Raw genomic sequence first — 18,459 nt, forward strand, 5'->3', positions numbered from 1 at the left:
AAACACCAACTTTTTTAGGAAACTGGAAATTAATTAACAGAAAAATGAATGTACAGAGGGCTGATTAAGCTGAAAAAGAGAGATAGAGTCTCAAAATCCTCTGCAGAGTTGTCCTTTCAAATGACGTCTCGGTTAATTATCTTATTATGTATGCAAATTAGCTCTGACGAGTCCCAGTCAATTGGGCTGTGGGTTTCAGAAAGGATGTTTTGGGAATCAATCACTGTTTAGGATAAAGCCATGAGAAGAGGGAGAGAGGGGGGGGGGAGAGAGAAACAGACAGAGAGAAAGAGAGAGAGGGAGACGAGAGAGGGAGTGAGTGAGAGAAAGAGAGAGAAGAAAGCGATAGAACCAGAGAGAGAGAGGGAGGGAGAGAGAAAGAGATATTCGCCTCTTAATTAGTTAGTCTCATTTGTAGCATGTGATAATTAATTAATCTATGAATGCATTTTGTTATCCTTGAGAACCACTTTTCCCTCCCTTTTCAATTAAGGACCGGGAATGAGAGACCACTCTGTGTGACTCATTACACACACAATGTCCTCAAACCTACAGCACACAACGTGACAAATCCTGTGGTAATATGAAAATGATACACTCTGAAATCATAGTCAAATTAATATGAATTCCCAAACAAAAACTATTTGCTTAGACACAGAAAACCTTAGAAAAAAGAAACTTGGGGTGTAAAACATTGCTTACAACCCAGCACAACTAAACAGTGTGTTATAATATGAATTCTAAAACTCTCTGAATGAGGCCCTGTGCACTCAAGAGTAAGGGCGTGCTCTCAATAGTCTCCTTGTCTCCTTTCCTCTCCTTGTCTCCTTTCCTTCATCTGAAACAATGTGGACGAACGTGCCAGATTAAAGCAGATGCTCTAATTGATTAGATATGGATCCCAAAACACTGCAGTATAGGCTACAGGTGAAATACACAGACAATGTTTGTCTTTATATGAAATAACCATGTTCGTATTTTAAAGGTTTAAAGGTTTAAGTAAGATTTTCTCTGGGGCCCCCAATTTGAAATCAGGGAACCGACCACAAGTTTGCGAAGTGCTGAGATAAGGGCTCTGGCTGTCTGTGTTATCTCTCCCCCCTCCCTGCTCAACAGGTCCCAGGTTAATACATGCTGTCTCCCAGATGAGACAGGAGACAGACAGCCAATTAGTCCACCTGGGGGGTTCATCTGGGGGGGCGGGGGGGTTGATGGACAGAAAGGTGGTGAGAACGACAGAAAAGTGGCTGATAAGGACAGAAAGGTGGTTCGCGGTTCTCTGCAGGATTTTTTAAACAATGTGGCGCTGGATAGTATTACCAAAGGAGCAACAGAAAACCAATCAAGACTTGATTGATAACATAATTGACAGACTAAAAAGACATGGCACAGATCTGATAAGACCTGCTACTGTCTGCCTTGGTAAATGCCTCGGAGGTTCAGGCATGACAAGTTGGAAGGTTGTAGCAATTTTTTTACATTTACATTTTTTACATTTAGCAGACGGCTTTATCCAAAGCGACTTACATTTGTCTAAGTAAGTGAATCATCTATCCATCAGTACTCATAAGAAAAAGAAATCGATGCTAGGACCAAGGGCCATTATTTGGATTAGTAGCAGTCAGGGAGGAAACATGTCAGCCAATGACGATACTAAACAAAATCACAAAAGGTTACTAAATGATAAATGCTAAGTGGGATACTGGGAACAATCCCACACCAAACCTTAACATTGGATACCAGAATCTGTTAAATGGAGAGTCTGACTTAATGAGACTACCCTAACCTTAAAGGTCTTTGCACACTCTCTTTTAATTCGTCATCCGAAAAAAACGTTACGCACAGAGACCTTGCACACCGGTCCGTTGCGGAGTCCGTTGCGTTTTTTTACGTTGCTAACTTTCGCAATATGCACTCTACATTCTAAATGCTTGATTTAGCAAAAGGTACAAACAACTGAGAGCAATATAACTAAAACCAAATGGTAGACCACATCAGTAGAATGTATTATCAGTAGAAAAGTACAATAAATCTTTATTTCTTTTAACAAAGCGTGGTGTGCATCTCCTGCAGTGTGATATTTGTAATCATACCATGTGTCGACTCTCCACTCAGGGTTGCCAGATGGGATTAAGAATTTCCAACCTAACCAGTCTAAAAACGGCTAAATCCACCAAAAACCAGCCCATCTGGCAACCCTGTCTCCGCTGCATCAGAGTCTACTTGTTGCGCAAACTAGGCCAGGGTTTGTCAAATCCTTTGTTGGGTATCTCGTTTCTTAGGTCCTGGTATATTGTGGCATTTCTTTACTGTTTGGCATCTGGTCTAGGAATACCCAGGGAGACGCAGACAGCAGAAGTAGAATAGAATAGTAGAATAGAAAAAGAAACCGCTATAACCATGCTGAATGATGTACCTGTATCAGGGCTCGACAGTGCGACTGTTTTGGTCGCATTTGCGAGTGAATATATTTCTGTGCGACTTGGAAATACATTCAATCGCACCAGTGCGACTAAAAGACAGCTGAACTACTGTCATGCGCAGTCAAACTTATGTGTATAAGCGATGAGGGAATGAAAACAGTGAACAGAAACGCGTGTCGCAGAAATGCTTCACGCGAGTCCTATATGCGCTTAAAATGCGCATAATGGGTATATGGGATACAGCTCTCATAGTTCGTAGCGCTGTGTTTTGTTAGCCGCTAGCTGCTAGCAGCGTCTGCTTCCGGTTTCATTACAAAGAGGTTAACCCTATATGTGCCTGACGTCTAACAACATTCAAATGACTCTAACTTCATCTTTTTTCGGATTTCAATGTATGACACATCATTTGAAAGCTTATGATCCGTAGTTCCAATCCACAACACGTCACATTTGAAAGTGTTTATGTAATTTTTTTACATTTGAAAGTGTTTTGTTTATATATATTTATATGATACAATTTACCAGTCATATTCTGGAATGTGTCTAAATGTTAAAGTTCCATAAGTATAAGCAAAATAAAGTAAGTTTGTAAATAAATAGTAGCATTTAAAAAAAATTAAAAAACACGAACCGTGAACCGTGACCCAAAAACCGAGGTTCATACCGAACTGTGGGCCAACTGAAATTAATATTCTTACTTCCCCTTTACATTGTGAGTCTCCATTTTTATTACGGCCAAGAGCCGGTTATGATCATTTTGATATGTTATGATTATGATAATTTGTTGTCGTTGTTGACGAAAATTGCACAATTTTCATTGTGCTACTGAAATTCTTGGTGTGCTACTAAATATTTCAACATGGTAGCACAGTGCTACCTGGGGAAAAGGTAAGCGTCAAGCCCTGACCTGTATGATGCACTGGCAGTCTGTGACGAATGATGCTGCCCAAATGAATGTTATTGTTTAGTGCCGTACGCTTTCGTGGTATTATATTGTGTGAATTATCATCTGTATGTTGTTTTCTTTCACTCGACTAACCGCCGAGATAATACTTGAGACATGTACTTCCGTAAACATTAATCCAACTGTCCTGCAGTTCTAATTTGACGATGTGTCCCAGTCTATACCATGGGGGAGTGGTCAAAAACAACTGTCAAACGGCTTTTGACGGACGCGAAAAACGCAGAAAATCGAACCTGTTCCGATTTTTTTTTGGACGGACGAATATTACGGATTCGGTGTGCAAGCGTGATTGACACAACATGAGTTCTAATTTATTTTTTGAACGGACGTAAAAAACGGAGGGCCTTTACTCACTAACTGACAAAGAATTCCGGGAACACTCACCAACAAGAATGCAATATCTACCTAGCAGCAATACTTTGATTGGTTACAAAATGAAGCATCATAATGTCTGCATTTTTGGTGAATAAAGTCACCTTTGGCATGGAATGGAATGATCACACACGTTTGACACCATTCCTCATTCCGTTCTATGCATTACAATGAGCCCGTCCTCGGATTTCTACCTCCACCAGCCTCCTGTGGAGCATATCATACCTTCGTGTTCCTTGTCAGATAATCCAGCCTTCCTCATCCTCTTGGGGGACTTCATGAAAAGAGGGAAAATGGTTCTGAGGCCCAGGATGTCCACGAACTTATGACAGTTGTCTGAGCCCTCTGGTCCAATCATGCCGTGGTCCAGGACCTTCAGAGCGCTGGTCCGGGACATCTTCTTCTCTCTGGGGAAAGACATAGTCAACATGAACGTTAAAGTCAAGGTCCAAGTATGCCCTATTCCTACCACCTTTTTTAAGAACATTTTTGAATCTGTGTCTGATGACATACTAGGCATTGTAAATCACTCCCTACTTAAAGGGATATTTCCAGCGGCGCTTAAAACTGCCCTGGTTAGACCCACCCTGAAGAAAAGTAACCTAGATCCTTCTGATCCCAAAAACTGTAGACCAATATCCAATCTCACTTTTCTAAGCAAAATTTTAGAAAAGGCAGCGTATAAACAGCTTCATGAATTCTTAGTCTTAAATAATAGGTATGACCCACTTCAGTCAGGTTTCCGATCATACCACAGCACAGAAACCGCTTTGCTTAAGGTAACTAATGACCTTAGGATAAATGCAGACTCTCGATTCTTGTACTCTTAAACTTAACTTGGTGACCATAAGTCAAAAAATTATAGCGCAACCTGTGGAGTTCCCCAGGGGTCCATTTTAGGACCGTTGCTTTTTAGCCTATACATGCTACCCCTCAGTTCTGTTATCAAGAGGCATAGCGTTAACTACCACATGCTGACGACACTCAGCTTTATATCTCAGTAACTCCCAACGACTACAAGATGATCGACCACCTGATAGATTGTATTGCTGATATTAATATTGCTGATATTAATATTTGGATGACACAACATTTTCTCCAACTCAATCAAAAAAAAACTGAGGTATTGATCATTGGCGAGAAAACTGGGGGAGAGAAATTATCTGCACACTTGAAAACACTAGCTCTTAACACTAAGTGTCAGGCTAGGAATCTTGGTGTTATAATTGACCCAGATCTAAATTTTGAAACTCATATTAATAATACTATTAAAACATCCTTCTACCATTTAAGAAACATCACTAAGGTACAATCATTTCTCTCCCAGGCAGACACCGAAAAATGTATGCATGCGTTTGTTACTAGTAGGCTAGATTACTGTAATGCTCTCCTGACAGGTCTCCCCAAAGAAATGATTAATAGACTACAAATGGTTCAGAATGCTGCTGCTCGTGTCCTTACTAGGACCAAACGAAGAGCGCACATCACACCTGTCTTGAGATCACTACACTGGCTCCCTGTCAGTTATAGAATAGACTTTAAGATCCTTTTACTAGTCTATAAATCACTCCACTGCGATGCGCCCAATTACATGGTGGAAATGCTCATAAGATACACACCAGCTAGACCCCTAAGGTCTAGTGGCACGGAACTTTTAATAGTGCCAGAGGCTAGGACTAAGAGATTTGGAGGATCAGCTTTTAGCATATATGCTCCTAGATTGTGGAACACCCTACCTGAGGGCCTGAGGTTGTCTAAAACTCAGGACATTTTTAAGCGAGACCTCAAAACCTACTTATTCAATGTCGCCTTTTGCTACTAAGGGAGACATTGGACATTATAGAACTAGGATCACTAGGCCATTACACCATACTCGTGTTTTGAGATTTGTGTTGACAGGAAAAAGGACCTGGGTGCTGATGAGGCACTGTCAGCTCCCAGTAGCACCTAGCAGTACTGGAACCGGTACCAGGATATACCTGGACCACCATCAGGTTGTATTGCTGTCATCTTTATTGTGTTGTTGCATCATAAACTGCGCTTAAGATTATCTTTTGGCAGAACCTGTGCCCATGCTGGATGCAGAACGATGCAGATATAACACTAAATGTATGGACAGTGTGTACGCTCACGCTGATAATATGCAAGGAACTTTTCCTGGATACATGGTGTACAGGTTTTTCGCCCTTGCTTGCTTGCTTTGCGCCGGTGGTCCTTGGGCCTCCCCTTGGGGGCCCCCGGCTGCCCCGTGTGCTTGGTCTTTTCCGCCGCCGGGGCACCTGCTTGGCCGTCCTGGTGCGGGGCCTTTTATGGTCTGTGCTTGCTTGGCTGGGCTGGGTGTGCTGGTGGTGGGGCGGGCTGGGTGTGTGGGGCGGCGGGGGCTCCCCGGGGGGGGGGTGTGGGGGCCCACCGCTGGGTGCTGGTAGGCAAATTGGCTAGTAGTCGCTCTATGTTTAGAGGGCTGCAAGGGAATTTTCCTGGCTACATAGTGTACAGGTTTTTACTTTTGCCTGCTTGCGGCTCTGTCAGTATTGATTGATTGATTGACTGAGAATGTTCATCATGTGAAGCGCATTGAGTTGCATCTTGTAAGAAATGCGCTATACAAATAAAATTTGATTTGATTTGAAGTAGGTTTATTGTCATTTACATTTGGGTCAAAGACGAATAAGGATTTAAACATATTAAATAAATGAAATTGGCTAAAATGCCAATTTCAGCACTTTCTTCATTAGTGTTCTGTATACAACTCAACAACGGGGATTTATTGTAAGAATGCAATTAAACATTTTCAGTGAATCGTATGATTTCTCCCATGAAAAATGCCCTTCCTGGGTAACAGTTTGATTTAAAATTATTTAAATGTCTACCATTGTTGGCATATAAAAGTTTATAGATGGCCATAGTTAGAGCTCAACAAACAATTACTGCTCAGAAAACTACATTTTCAATCACAATTAATGTAATATATTTGGGTATTTATACTGAAATGTGCTTTAGTTGCTGTTGATCACACAATATTCCATGAAATGTGAATTAGTTGCTGTTGATCACACAATATTCCATGAAATGTGAATTAGTTGCTGTTGATCACACAATATTCCATGCCAAAAAGAGAAAAGAGCTGGAAAATGTCTTAAACAGTATAGACAGTATTTTACAGTATAGTAAAAAGGTTGTTATTGTATCCTCAACTCAAGAAAACATGATGTGTAATATAGCATGAACATCTGGGTTAAATTACTTGACTGTGTCATTGTTACCCAGAATGACATGCTGTTAGCCAGGAATGACATACTGCAAGATTTCAAAGTATTATTATTATATCATAATTTTTAGGCTGCCTGGGTTGGGGTGGGTGTGGTTCATTTGGCTCGCTGGGTTTGGTGGGTAGTGGGGATGAAGAGGTCTTTAGGAGGGACAGTCAAGATGTAGCCTGAAGAGACGGGTGTTCAATCTACCGTATCTACAGTGGAAGATAGGTAGTGACAGTCCTGACAGCAGTGGGAAGCTCGTTCCACCAGCGGGGTGCTAGGACAGTGAAAAGCTGTGACCGAATAGCGCGACTGCTGCATCCACGTAGAGGTGGCGGTCCAGGCAGCCAGCCGAAGTGGAAGAGTGGAGTGATCTGGCAGGGGTTTGGGGGCTGACCACTGAAATGCTTGATTGTCACAGGCCTCAACAATGTCACACACAATACACTCTATACACTAATATAGACCCTAGAAGACTGAATAATCACTGGCAAAATCAACAGACAGACAGACAGACCAAACCAAAGAGGATGGAATAAATAAATTGAGCTACTGATACAGTAAACAAAGACTTTCAGAGGCCATAAGGCCTAAATCGTCATAGAGACAACCATATCTACAACATATAACACTTTAACTTTAACACCAATTGTACACCTACTCATTTCCCTAACGTCTAATAAATGGGTAACAACAAAGACTTTTTAAATCGTGTTTAAATGTAGTCTCACTGCTATTCTGAAAACACATTGATATGACCTCTACATAGACAGACAGAAGCAGGTCTTATGATAGTATGAATGAGATAAGACCTGAAAAGAGAGTCACTCATCCCATTCCTCTCCTCTCTTAGACCCCGTTCCCCTTCGCCTAGCCTTCTGTCGTGGATGATTTAACACAAAGGGTTTTCGCATGGCCGTAATTAGATATCAATTCTGGGTTTGATTCAGGCTGTCTGCCGTCGTGATTGTCCGAGCTGGTGGCGGCAGGGAGGTTTCATAAAGCGTGTAATGTGTCTTTATTACTCTTTAAGGTCACGTCGCTGCACTGTACCGCTCGGCGCTCCAACGCCAGGTGATGGATTGATTAGACTGGCAGGCGGAGCGGAGCCACAGTCTGTCTCAACCCTCTACTCCTTCACACTTTTTTTCACTCCCCCCTCATATGGACTGAAAAGCAGGAGGCTCATAAGATGGAGGGTTGAGTTACAATCTTAATCCCGGCCATGTTTACTTCGGCTTTTCCACAAACCTTTGTAGCATTGAGCTGGGAAAATGTCACTCTTCTACAATACTCAAGGTGACAGCTAACGGTAACTGATTTCACAAGTGACTGCGAACTGAGTTTGAACAACTTTTTTTAACAATAAGCGCATTTACGTTTACATTTTCAGTGGTTTGGAAGTTACTTGGGCTACACTTGATGCACGCTGTGATAGCTGTCAGCCTGTAGGACAAGCACAGTCAACTCTTGCAGCTAAATGTGAGTTGACTAACGGACTATGACGGCAGATATATCTAGCTATAACCAAGATGACGCCACTACCCCCATAGACATGGGTCTACAGGTGTGTTAGTGCAGTGTTTCCTCTACATGCATTTATTGGTGGCGGGCCGCCACGAATGAATTTCCTCCGCCACGAATTGATTCAGTCCACAACAACAACAAAAAAAAAGTTCTCAAAAAAATAAAATAAAAATAAAAATCTGAACATTTTAGCTGATTAAAATATATCTGATCCTAGATCAGCGCTATAATGGATGTTGACTAAAAGTGCACCTAAATCCACGCCCATCTCTCTCTAACCGCTGATCCAAAATCAGATTAATGACATTCAGTTGACGACGTGACACAAGGGCTCCTGATTGGTCTAAATGTGAACTGTGGTATTATTGTTATTGTGTACAGGCCACCGTAGTGACATCAGGGGGGTATTCCATCAACATCGCTAAAGGGAAAATCCAGGTTTAGTCTGATAAATCTCGCGAGAGTTCTTAAAAATATCCAGGCATATTCTGATAGGTCTCGCGAGAGTTATCAAAATTTTCCTTTAGCGACGTTGATGGAATACCCCCCAGGTCAGGTGGGCAGGTTATGACGAGACAACAAGAGACCTCATTCGTGGCGGCCCGCCACCAATAAATGCATGTAGAGGAAACACTGCACTAACACATTGTAGAGCTTACAGAGCGAGTTAAAATAAAGACACTTACATTGAAATACAGAAGGACTCACGTGTATGTTTAATAGAATAACACGACATGGTGTCAGAAGTCCTGTAAGTGAGTGTTAAGAGTTAGATCGGCCGACAAGTGTCATTTGAGCTCGTGACGGTGAGAAGGGAGAAGAAAAAATGGATGCTAATGCTAACGCGGGAGCAGCTGCAGTCCAGAGAGCTTCTTCTAAAAATTAAACGAAAACAGCGACAGATGGATGGATTTTTCAAGAAAAAAGATGTCCCAGACACTTCAAACATTGCTGAAGCTAGCAGTGGCTATGAGCGACCCGAAACTGCATGGCTGGCAGGACCAAAGAAGCTAGGTGGTGGATCAGCTAACAGCGTTTATGGCGGGGTACCACCACCACCAGCTACAACTACAACTACAGCGGGAGAGCCATCAGCATCGGCTAGCTGTGTTGGTGTATCAGCAGACATTAGCAGGGCTTAAAGTGGGAAAGAATCCTGTGCCTGAAACTTTTTCTTGGGGAGGGGGGTCACAGTTTGAGATATTGGGAGAGCGGGTACAGAAGACAGCTTCTTGTCTCAATGTTTAAATGCATTAATACTATTTTATAGTCAATACAAAATATATGTCTCAATGTTCAAATGCATTAATACTTTAAATGAATGTGCAACAATACTATGTGCAATATGACAACCCTTGTGTACATAAGGTTCAGATATAGGAAAAGTTAGGATATTTATAGCATAGCATAGAGTACAGCACAGTGTTTTATTGTATAGTATAGTAGTATAGTAGATAGTGTACATAGCCTTTATTTATGTAAACCAGCTCTTTTCCCTTTTTTATTTTACCCTTGGCCCTCGTGTTTTTAGTCTTTTTCCAAGCACCAGGGGAGCCCCCCCTCCTAAATTTCGTTGTATGGTACCTGTACTGTATTACAGTTTTTCTCAATTGCTAAAACACATTTCACAAAAATTTCCTCCGTTTTCCCAAAACTCTAAACACAACACACTTTTCTAAAGCTACATAAGCAAAACTACACCTTCTCTCTTCAAAACTCAAACTCAAACCCTACCCCTAATCCTAACCCTAACCTTACTGTAACCCTAGCACCTAACCCTAACCCTAGTTTTCCCACATGTATGATAGTCATGCATAAAAATAAATCTGCGCTCCCTGTCTAACGTTATATCTAACATTACATATTTTACATTACAGTAAGGCTGATTTTGCATGATAGTCATGCATTTTTAGATATCTATTTCCCCCCTTTAAATGGCATATGATGTCCGAAATTTTACTAAAGTTCAGCCGCGAAGTTGTTGCACTGTTGTCCTATCGAGTTTTACGTAAATAAAGGTTTGAAAAATGTTACCGTATTCCCACATGTACTGTACTGTATCACAACTCAATGCAAACACTACAGAGGATCCATTACACACAACAATACTCACTGAAAACAATGTTCAGGGTGTGATGTTTATTTATTTATTTATGGAACTATACCACACACACACCACAATCATTTGCAACAAGTGTCTTACATTTTGAGTCGTTATGTTTAATGAATGAAGCCAGGTGTGTTCATTGGGTTAAAATGTTGCTGACTGTGGCAAGCATTTTGCATCACATGAGCTTTAATTTGAGAATTTGACATTTTGAGCAGAGTTTTTTGCAACTTGTGTTTTAGCAAGACAAAATGTGTTTAGATGTATGAGAAAAGGAGGATTGTGTTTTCTGAATTGTGTCTTCATGTGAAATGTGTTTATGGTTTTGGCAAATGGGAGCTAGTTTTATTAAATGTGTTTAGAGAACTGGTCATTTGGTTTAGAGAATTGGCTTTTGTGTTTTAGCAATTGGGAAAAACTGTAATGACAATAAAGACCATTCATTCATTCATTCATTCATAATACTGTTTTATACTTAATAAAAATAAAATAAAATTAGATGTCTTTAAAAGGCCAAACTGATTGCATCACTTATTAAGCCACTATCACTATAACAATACAGAATAAAATATATACATGTCTTTAAAAGAACAAACTGATTACTTATTAAGCCACTATCACTTATATTCTCCTTCTTGGCACCACGTCCCATAAGGCTTCCCGTCACTACTCAGGGTTTTTCCTGGCTCAAAATGAGGCGGAGGTGGTACCAGTGGTGTTTGACATCGGGGGGGACCCATGAAGCAGGGCTGTCTGGGGGTCCTTAAACGAGCATCAAACACTTAATTTCTTGCATTCTGGTGAATTGATATGCACCAATTTGTGCCCTTTCGCCATCAATTTATGGTGGAAATGTCATTATATATGTAAAGGAAAAAACAATATTCAGGCACCAGATGGCCATTCAAAATATAATGTAATATAATGCAATATAAGGCTCTCAGGCATTCTGTACTTTCAAATATGTATTCTCCTTGAGCAGTCAACATCAACTATCAGCTGTTTCGCTAGCAAACACGAAAGCTAAGTTATTTGTGAAACAGCGCCCCCGCCACCACGTCGGCGCAATGCCGCAATTGCAGTTTTAAAAAAAAAATATATTCTCCCGCGCCGGAAATCCGGCACTGTGCCGGAGTACTTTAAGCCCTGCATTAGCAAGTCAAAAAACTATTCTTATGTGCCGTCACTTTAGCAACGACACAGGATTGTCAAGGGGAAAAGAAGGGGAGACGATTTTTTTATTGACAACGGAATTACATGCTGGAAAAACATCGCAGCTAAAATTCAGGGAACATTTGGACCTTCAGAGACACACGGGAGAAGTACGGGAAAACAGGGCTGATGTGGGTGTCATCAAAGGTAAGAGTTTGTTTTCTTTAACTCAGCTGATACTCAGCTGTTTACCGAATGCTCCATCTGACTGTGATTTTACTTCTGTAATGTGGTGGGTTGACATAATTCACGCACGGAACTATAGGTTGAGAGTATTGTTCCGTCCGCAGTTGAGTGCGTAGTACCCAAGTTGTTTAGACTGTTCTATTTACTGCTTGAGTGTGTTGTTGACAATCGTTCATGTCCTTCATTAAACGTTTAGCTTTGTCATTTGATACGCCGCCTACGACTACCATCTCTCTGCACTACAGTAAACAGTTAATCAGTAACGTTAGCCGCAATGTAAAAATTCCTGGAGGAAACACTGTAGTGCTAGGCAGGAAGCAATAGCTACCTGTCCTGGAGAAACCAGGCCGAACTTTGACAATACCTCATTCATCATTTCCATTGAAAGACTTGATTGATGTTGTAGACGAATCCTAGAAGAACAACCCTTACCTGAGCATGAGGTTCATGAGCTGTAGCCCCTCCCCTCTGAGGAAGCGGTCCCTATTGGCTGCCAGCATCAGGCAGGAACACAGAGAATCAAACAGGTTCTCCATCATCTCCTGCTCCTCCGCCGTGGCCGGGTTGTGACGCTTAAACACCTGAGGGAAGGAGACACCCAAACATCAACCAACCAACTATCAACCAACCATTAACCATCCATTAACCATCAAACATCCGAGCTAGAATGGTAGAAGGTGGTGAAGGAAAGGTAGAAGGTGGTAAAGGAGCAGGAGACAAGGTAGAAGGTGGTGAAGGAGCAGGAGACAAGGTAGAAGGTGGTGAAGGAGCAGGAGACAAGGTAGAAGGTGGTAAAGGAGCAGGAGACAAGGTAGAAGGTGGTGAAGGAGCAGGAGACAAGGTAGAAGGTGGTGAAGGAGGAGGAGACAAGGTAGAAGGTGGTGAAGGAGCAGGAGACAAGGTAGAAGGTGGTAAAGGAGGAGGAGACAAGGTAGAAGGTGGTGAAGGAGCAGGAGACAAGGTAGAAGGTGGTGAAGGAGCAGGAGACAAGGTAGAAGGTGGTGAAGGAGCAGGAGACAAGGTAGAAGGTGGTAAAGGAGCAGGAGACAAGGTAGAAGGTGGTGAAGGAGCAGGAGACAAGGTAGAAGGTGGTAAAGGAGGAGGAGACAAGGTAGAAGGTGGTAAAGGAGCAGGAGACAAGGTAGAAGGTGGTGAAGGAGCAGGAGACAAGGTAGAAGGTGGTAAAGGAGGAGGAGACAAGGTAGAAGGTGGTGAAGGAGCAGGAGACAAGGTAGAAGGTGGTGAAGGAGGAGGAGACAAGGTAGAAGGTGGTGAAGGAGCAGGAGACAAGGTAGAAGGTGGTAAAGGAGGAGGAGACAAGGTAGAAGGTGGTGAAGGAGCAGGAGACAAGGTAGAAGGTGGTGAAGGAGCAGGAGGAGACAAGGTAGAAGGTGGTGAAGGAGCAGGAGACAAGGTAGAAGGTGGTGAAGGAGCAGGAGACAAGGTAGAAGGTGGTGAAGGAGCAGGAGACAAGGTAGAAGGTGGTGAAGGAGCAGGAGACAAGGTAGAAGGTGGTAAAGGAGGAGGAGACAAGGTAGAAGGTGGTGAAGGAGCAGGAGACAAGGTAGAAGGTGGTGAAGGAGCAGGAGACAAGGTAGAAGGTGGTAAAGGAGCAGGAGGAGACAAGGTAGAAGGTGGTAAAGGAGCAGGAGACAAGGTAGAAGGTGGTGAAGGAGGAGGAGACAAGGTAGAAGGTGGTAAAGGAGCAGGAGACAAGGTAGAAGGTGGTAAAGGAGCAGGAGACAAGGTAGAAGGTGGTAAAGGAGGAGGAGACAAGGTAGAAGGTGGTGAAGGAGCAGGAGACAAGGTAGAAGGTGGTGAAGGAGCAGGAGACAAGGTAGAAGGTGGTAAAGGAGGAGGAGACAAGGTAGAAGGTGGTAAAGGAGGAGGAGACAAGGTAGAAGGTGGTGAAGGAGGAGGAGACAAGGTAGAAGGTGGTGAAGGAGCAGGAGACAAGGTAGAAGGTGGTGAAGGAGCAGGAGACAAGGTAGAAGGTGGTGAAGGAGCAGGAGACAAGGTAGAAGGTGGTGAAGGAGGAGGAGACAAGGTAGAAGGTGGTAAAGGAGGAGGAGACAAGGTAGAAGGTGGTAAAGGAGGAGGAGACAAGGTAGAAGGTGGTAAAGGAGGAGGAGACAAGGTAGAAGGTGGTGAAGGAGGAGGAGACAAGGTAGAAGGTGGTAAAGGAGGAGGAGACAAGGTAGAAGGTGGTAAAGGAGCAGGAGACAAGGTAGAAGGTGGTGAAGGAGCAGGAGACAAGGTAGAAGGTGGTAAAGGAGGAGGAGACAAGGTAGAAGGTGGTGAAGGAGGAGGAGACAAGGTAGAAGGTGGTGAAGGAGGAGGAGACAAGGTAGAAGGTGGTGAAGGAGGAGGAGACAAGGTAGAAGGTGGTAAAGGAGCAGGAGACAAGGTAGAAGGTGGTAAAGGAGCAGGAGACAAGGTAGAAGGTGGTGAAGGAGCAGGAGACAAGGTAGAAGGTGGTGAAGGAGGAGGAGACAAGGTAGAAGGTGGTAAAGGAGGAGGAGACAAGGTAGAAGGTGGTGAAGGAGCAGGAGACAAGGTAGAAGGTGGTAAAGGAGGAGGAGACAAGGTAGAAGGTGGTAAAGGAGCAGGAGACAAGGTAGAAGGTGGTGAAGGAGCAGGAGACAAGGTAGAAGGTGGTAAAGGAGGAGGAGACAAGGTAGAAGGTGGTAAAGGAGCAGGAGACAAGGTAGAAGGTGGTAAAGGAGGAGGAGACAAGGTAGAAGGTGGTAAAGGAGCAGGAGACAAGGTAGAAGGTGGTAAAGGAGCAGGAGACAAGGTAGAAGGTGGTAAAGGAGGAGGAGACAAGGTAGAAGGTGGTAAAGGAGCAGGAGACAAGGTAGAAGGTGGTAAAGGAGCAGGAGACAAGGTAGAAGGTGGTGAAGGAGGAGGAGACAAGGTAGAAGGTGGTGAAGGAGGAGGAGACAAGGTAGAAGGTGGTGAAGGAGCAGGAGACAAGGTAGAAGGTGGTAAAGGAGCAGGAGACAAGGTAGAAGGTGGTGAAGGAGCAGGAGACAAGGTAGAAGGTGGTGAAGGAGCAGGAGACAAGGTAGAAGGTGGTAAAGGAGGAGGAGACAAGGTAGAAGGTGGTAAAGGAGGAGGAGACAAGGTAGAAGGTGGTGAAGGAGGAGGAGACAAGGTAGAAGGTGGTGAAGGAGGAGGAGACAAGGTAGAAGGTGGTGAAGGAGGAGGAGACAAGGTAGAAGGTGGTAAAGGAGCAGGAGACAAGGTAGAAGGTGGTGAAGGAGGAGGAGACAAGGTAGAAGGTGGTAAAGGAGCAGGAGACAAGGTAGAAGGTGGTGAAGGAGGAGGAGACAAGGTAGAAGGTGGTGAAGGAGGAGGAGACAAGGTAGAAGGTGGTGAAGGAGCAGGAGACAAGGTAGAAGGTGGTGAAGGAGCAGGAGACAAGGTAGAAGGTGGTGAAGGAGGAGGAGACAAGGTAGAAGGTGGTGAAGGAGGAGGAGACAAGGTAGAAGGTGGTGAAGGAGCAGGAGACAAGGTAGAAGGTGGTAAAGGAGCAGGAGACAAGGTAGAAGGTGGTGAAGGAGGAGGAGACAAGGTAGAAGGTGGTAAAGGAGCAGGAGACAAGGTAGAAGGTGGTGAAGGAGCAGGAGACAAGGTAGAAGGTGGTGAAGGAGCAGGAGACAAGGTAGAAGGTGGTAAAGGAGCAGGAGACAAGGTAGAAGGTGGTAAAGGAGGAGGAGACAAGGTAGAAGGTGGTAAAGGAGCAGGAGACAAGGTAGAAGGTGGTGAAGGAGCAGGAGACAAGGTAGAAGGTGGTGAAGGAGCAGGAGACAAGGTAGAAGGTGGTAAAGGAGGAGGAGACAAGGTAGAAGGTGGTGAAGGAGCAGGAGACAAGGTAGAAGGTGGTGAAGGAGGAGGAGACAAGGTAGAAGGTGGTGAAGGAGCAGGAGACAAGGTAGAAGGTGGTGAAGGAGCAGGAGACAAGGTAGAAGGTGGTAAAGGAGGAGGAGACAAGGTAGAAGGTGGTGAAGGAGGAGGAGACAAGGTAGAAGGTGGTGAAGGAGCAGGAGACAAGGTAGAAGGTGGTAAAGGAGCAGGAGACAAGGTAGAAGGTGGTGAAGGAGCAGGAGACAAGGTAGAAGGTGGTAAAGGAGCAGGAGACAAGGTAGAAGGTGGTGAAGGAGCAGGAGACAAGGTAGAAGGTGGTGAAGGAGGAGGAGACAAGGTAGAAGGTGGTGAAGGAGCAGGAGACAAGGTAGAAGGTGGTAAAGGAGCAGGAGACAAGGTAGAAGGTGGTGAAGGAGCAGGAGACAAGGTAGAAGGTGGTGAAGGAGCAGGAGGAGACAAGGTAGAAGGTGGTGAAGGAGCAGGAGACAAGGTAGAAGGTGGTGAAGGAGCAGGAGACAAGGTAGAAGGTGGTAAAGGAGGAGGAGACAAGGTAGAAGGTGGTGAAGGAGCAGGAGACAAGGTAGAAGGTGGTAAAGGAGCAGGAGACAAGGTAGAAGGTGGTGAAGGAGCAGGAGACAAGGTAGAAGGTGGTGAAGGAGCAGGAGACAAGGTAGAAGGTGGTGAAGGAGCAGGAGACAAGGTAGAAGGTGGTAAAGGAGCAGGAGACAAGGTAGAAGGTGGTGAAGGAGGAGGAGACAAGGTAGAAGGTGGTAAAGGAGGAGGAGACAAGGTAGAAGGTGGTGAAGGAGGAGGAGACAAGGTAGAAGGTGGTAAAGGAGCAGGAGACAAGGTAGAAGGTGGTAAAGGAGGAGGAGACAAGGTAGAAGGTGGTGAAGGAGGAGGAGACAAGGTAGAAGGTGGTAAAGGAGGAGGAGACAAGGTAGAAGGTGGTGAAGGAGGAGGAGACAAGGTAGAAGGTGGTGAAGGAGCAGGAGACAAGGTAGAAGGTGGTGAAGGAGCAGGAGACAAGGTAGAAGGTGGTAAAGGAGCAGGAGACAAGGTAGAAGGTGGTGAAGGAGGAGGAGACAAGGTAGAAGGTGGTAAAGGAGGAGGAGACAAGGTAGAAGGTGGTGAAGGAGGAGGAGACAAGGTAGAAGGTGGTAAAGGAGCAGGAGACAAGGTAGAAGGTGGTAAAGGAGGAGGAGACAAGGTAGAAGGTGGTGAAGGAGGAGGAGACAAGGTAGAAGGTGGTAAAGGAGGAGGAGACAAGGTAGAAGGTGGTGAAGGAGGAGGAGACAAGGTAGAAGGTGGTAAAGGAGCAGGAGACAAGGTAGAAGGTGGTGAAGGAGCAGGAGACAAGGTAGAAGGTGGTAAAGGAGCAGGAGACAAGGTAGAAGGTGGTAAAGGAGGAGGAGACAAGGTAGAAGGTGGTGAAGGAGGAGGAGACAAGGTAGAAGGTGGTAAAGGAGCAGGAGACAAGGTAGAAGGTGGTAAAGGAGGAGGAGACAAGGTAGAAGGTGGTAAAGGAGGAGGAGACAAGGTAGAAGGTGGTAAAGGAGGAGGAGACAAGGTAGAAGGTGGTGAAGGAGCAGGAGACAAGGTAGAAGGTGGTAAAGGAGCAGGAGACAAGGTAGAAGGTGGTGAAGGAGCAGGAGACAAGGTAGAAGGTGGTAAAGGAGGAGGAGACAAGGTAGAAGGTGGTGAAGGAGCAGGAGACAAGGTAGAAGGTGGTAAAGGAGGAGGAGACAAGGTAGAAGGTGGTAAAGGAGGAGGAGACAAGGTAGAAGGTGGTGAAGGAGCAGGAGACAAGGTAGAAGGTGGTAAAGGAGGAGGAGACAAGGTAGAAGGTGGTAAAGGAGGAGGAGACAAGGTAGAAGGTGGTGAAGGAGCAGGAGACAAGGTAGAAGGTGGTAAAGGAGCAGGAGACAAGGTAGAAGGTGGTAAAGGAGCAGGAGACAAGGTAGAAGGTGGTAAAGGAGGAGGAGACAAGGTAGAAGGTGGTGAAGGAGGAGGAGACAAGGTAGAAGGTGGTAAAGGAGGAGGAGACAAGGTAGAAGGTGGTGAAGGAGCAGGAGACAAGGTAGAAGGTGGTGAAGGAGGAGGAGACAAGGTAGAAGGTGGTAAAGGAGGAGGAGACAAGGTAGAAGGTGGTGAAGGAGCAGGAGACAAGGTAGAAGGTGGTGAAGGAGGAGGAGACAAGGTAGAAGGTGGTAAAGGAGGAGGAGACAAGGTAGAAGGTGGTGAAGGAGCAGGAGACAAGGTAGAAGGTGGTGAAGGAGGAGGAGACAAGGTAGAAGGTGGTAAAGGAGGAGGAGACAAGGTAGAAGGTGGTAAAGGAGGAGGAGACAAGGTAGAAGGTGGTGAAGGAGGAGGAGACAAGGTAGAAGGTGGTGAAGGAGCAGGAGACAAGGTAGAAGGTGGTAAAGGAGCAGGAGACAAGGTAGAAGGTGGTGAAGGAGGAGGAGACAAGGTAGAAGGTGGTAAAGGAGCAGGAGACAAGGTAGAAGGTGGTGAAGGAGCAGGAGACAAGGTAGAAGGTGGTGA

General features: G+C 44.6%; 1 protein-coding gene across 1 annotated transcript in view; it reads right to left on the reverse strand.

Annotated features, from left to right (window-relative positions):
- Positions 1 to 18,459, reverse strand: part of ctnnbl1 (catenin, beta like 1) — a 51,940-nt gene that overhangs the window by 18,222 nt on the left and 15,259 nt on the right. Inside the window, exons 10-11 of the mRNA XM_080533786.1 lie at positions 12,478 to 12,626; positions 3,985 to 4,166 (exon numbers count right to left, since the gene is read on the reverse strand). Coding sequence (XP_080389912.1) covers positions 3,985 to 4,166; positions 12,478 to 12,626 — 331 coding nt within the window. The remainder of the gene's footprint in view (positions 1 to 3,984; positions 4,167 to 12,477; positions 12,627 to 18,459) is intronic.

Source organism: Nansenia antarctica, assembly GCF_963989245.1.
Source record: "Nansenia antarctica genome assembly, chromosome: 6".
NCBI lineage: Eukaryota > Metazoa > Chordata > Actinopteri > Argentiniformes > Microstomatidae > Nansenia > Nansenia antarctica.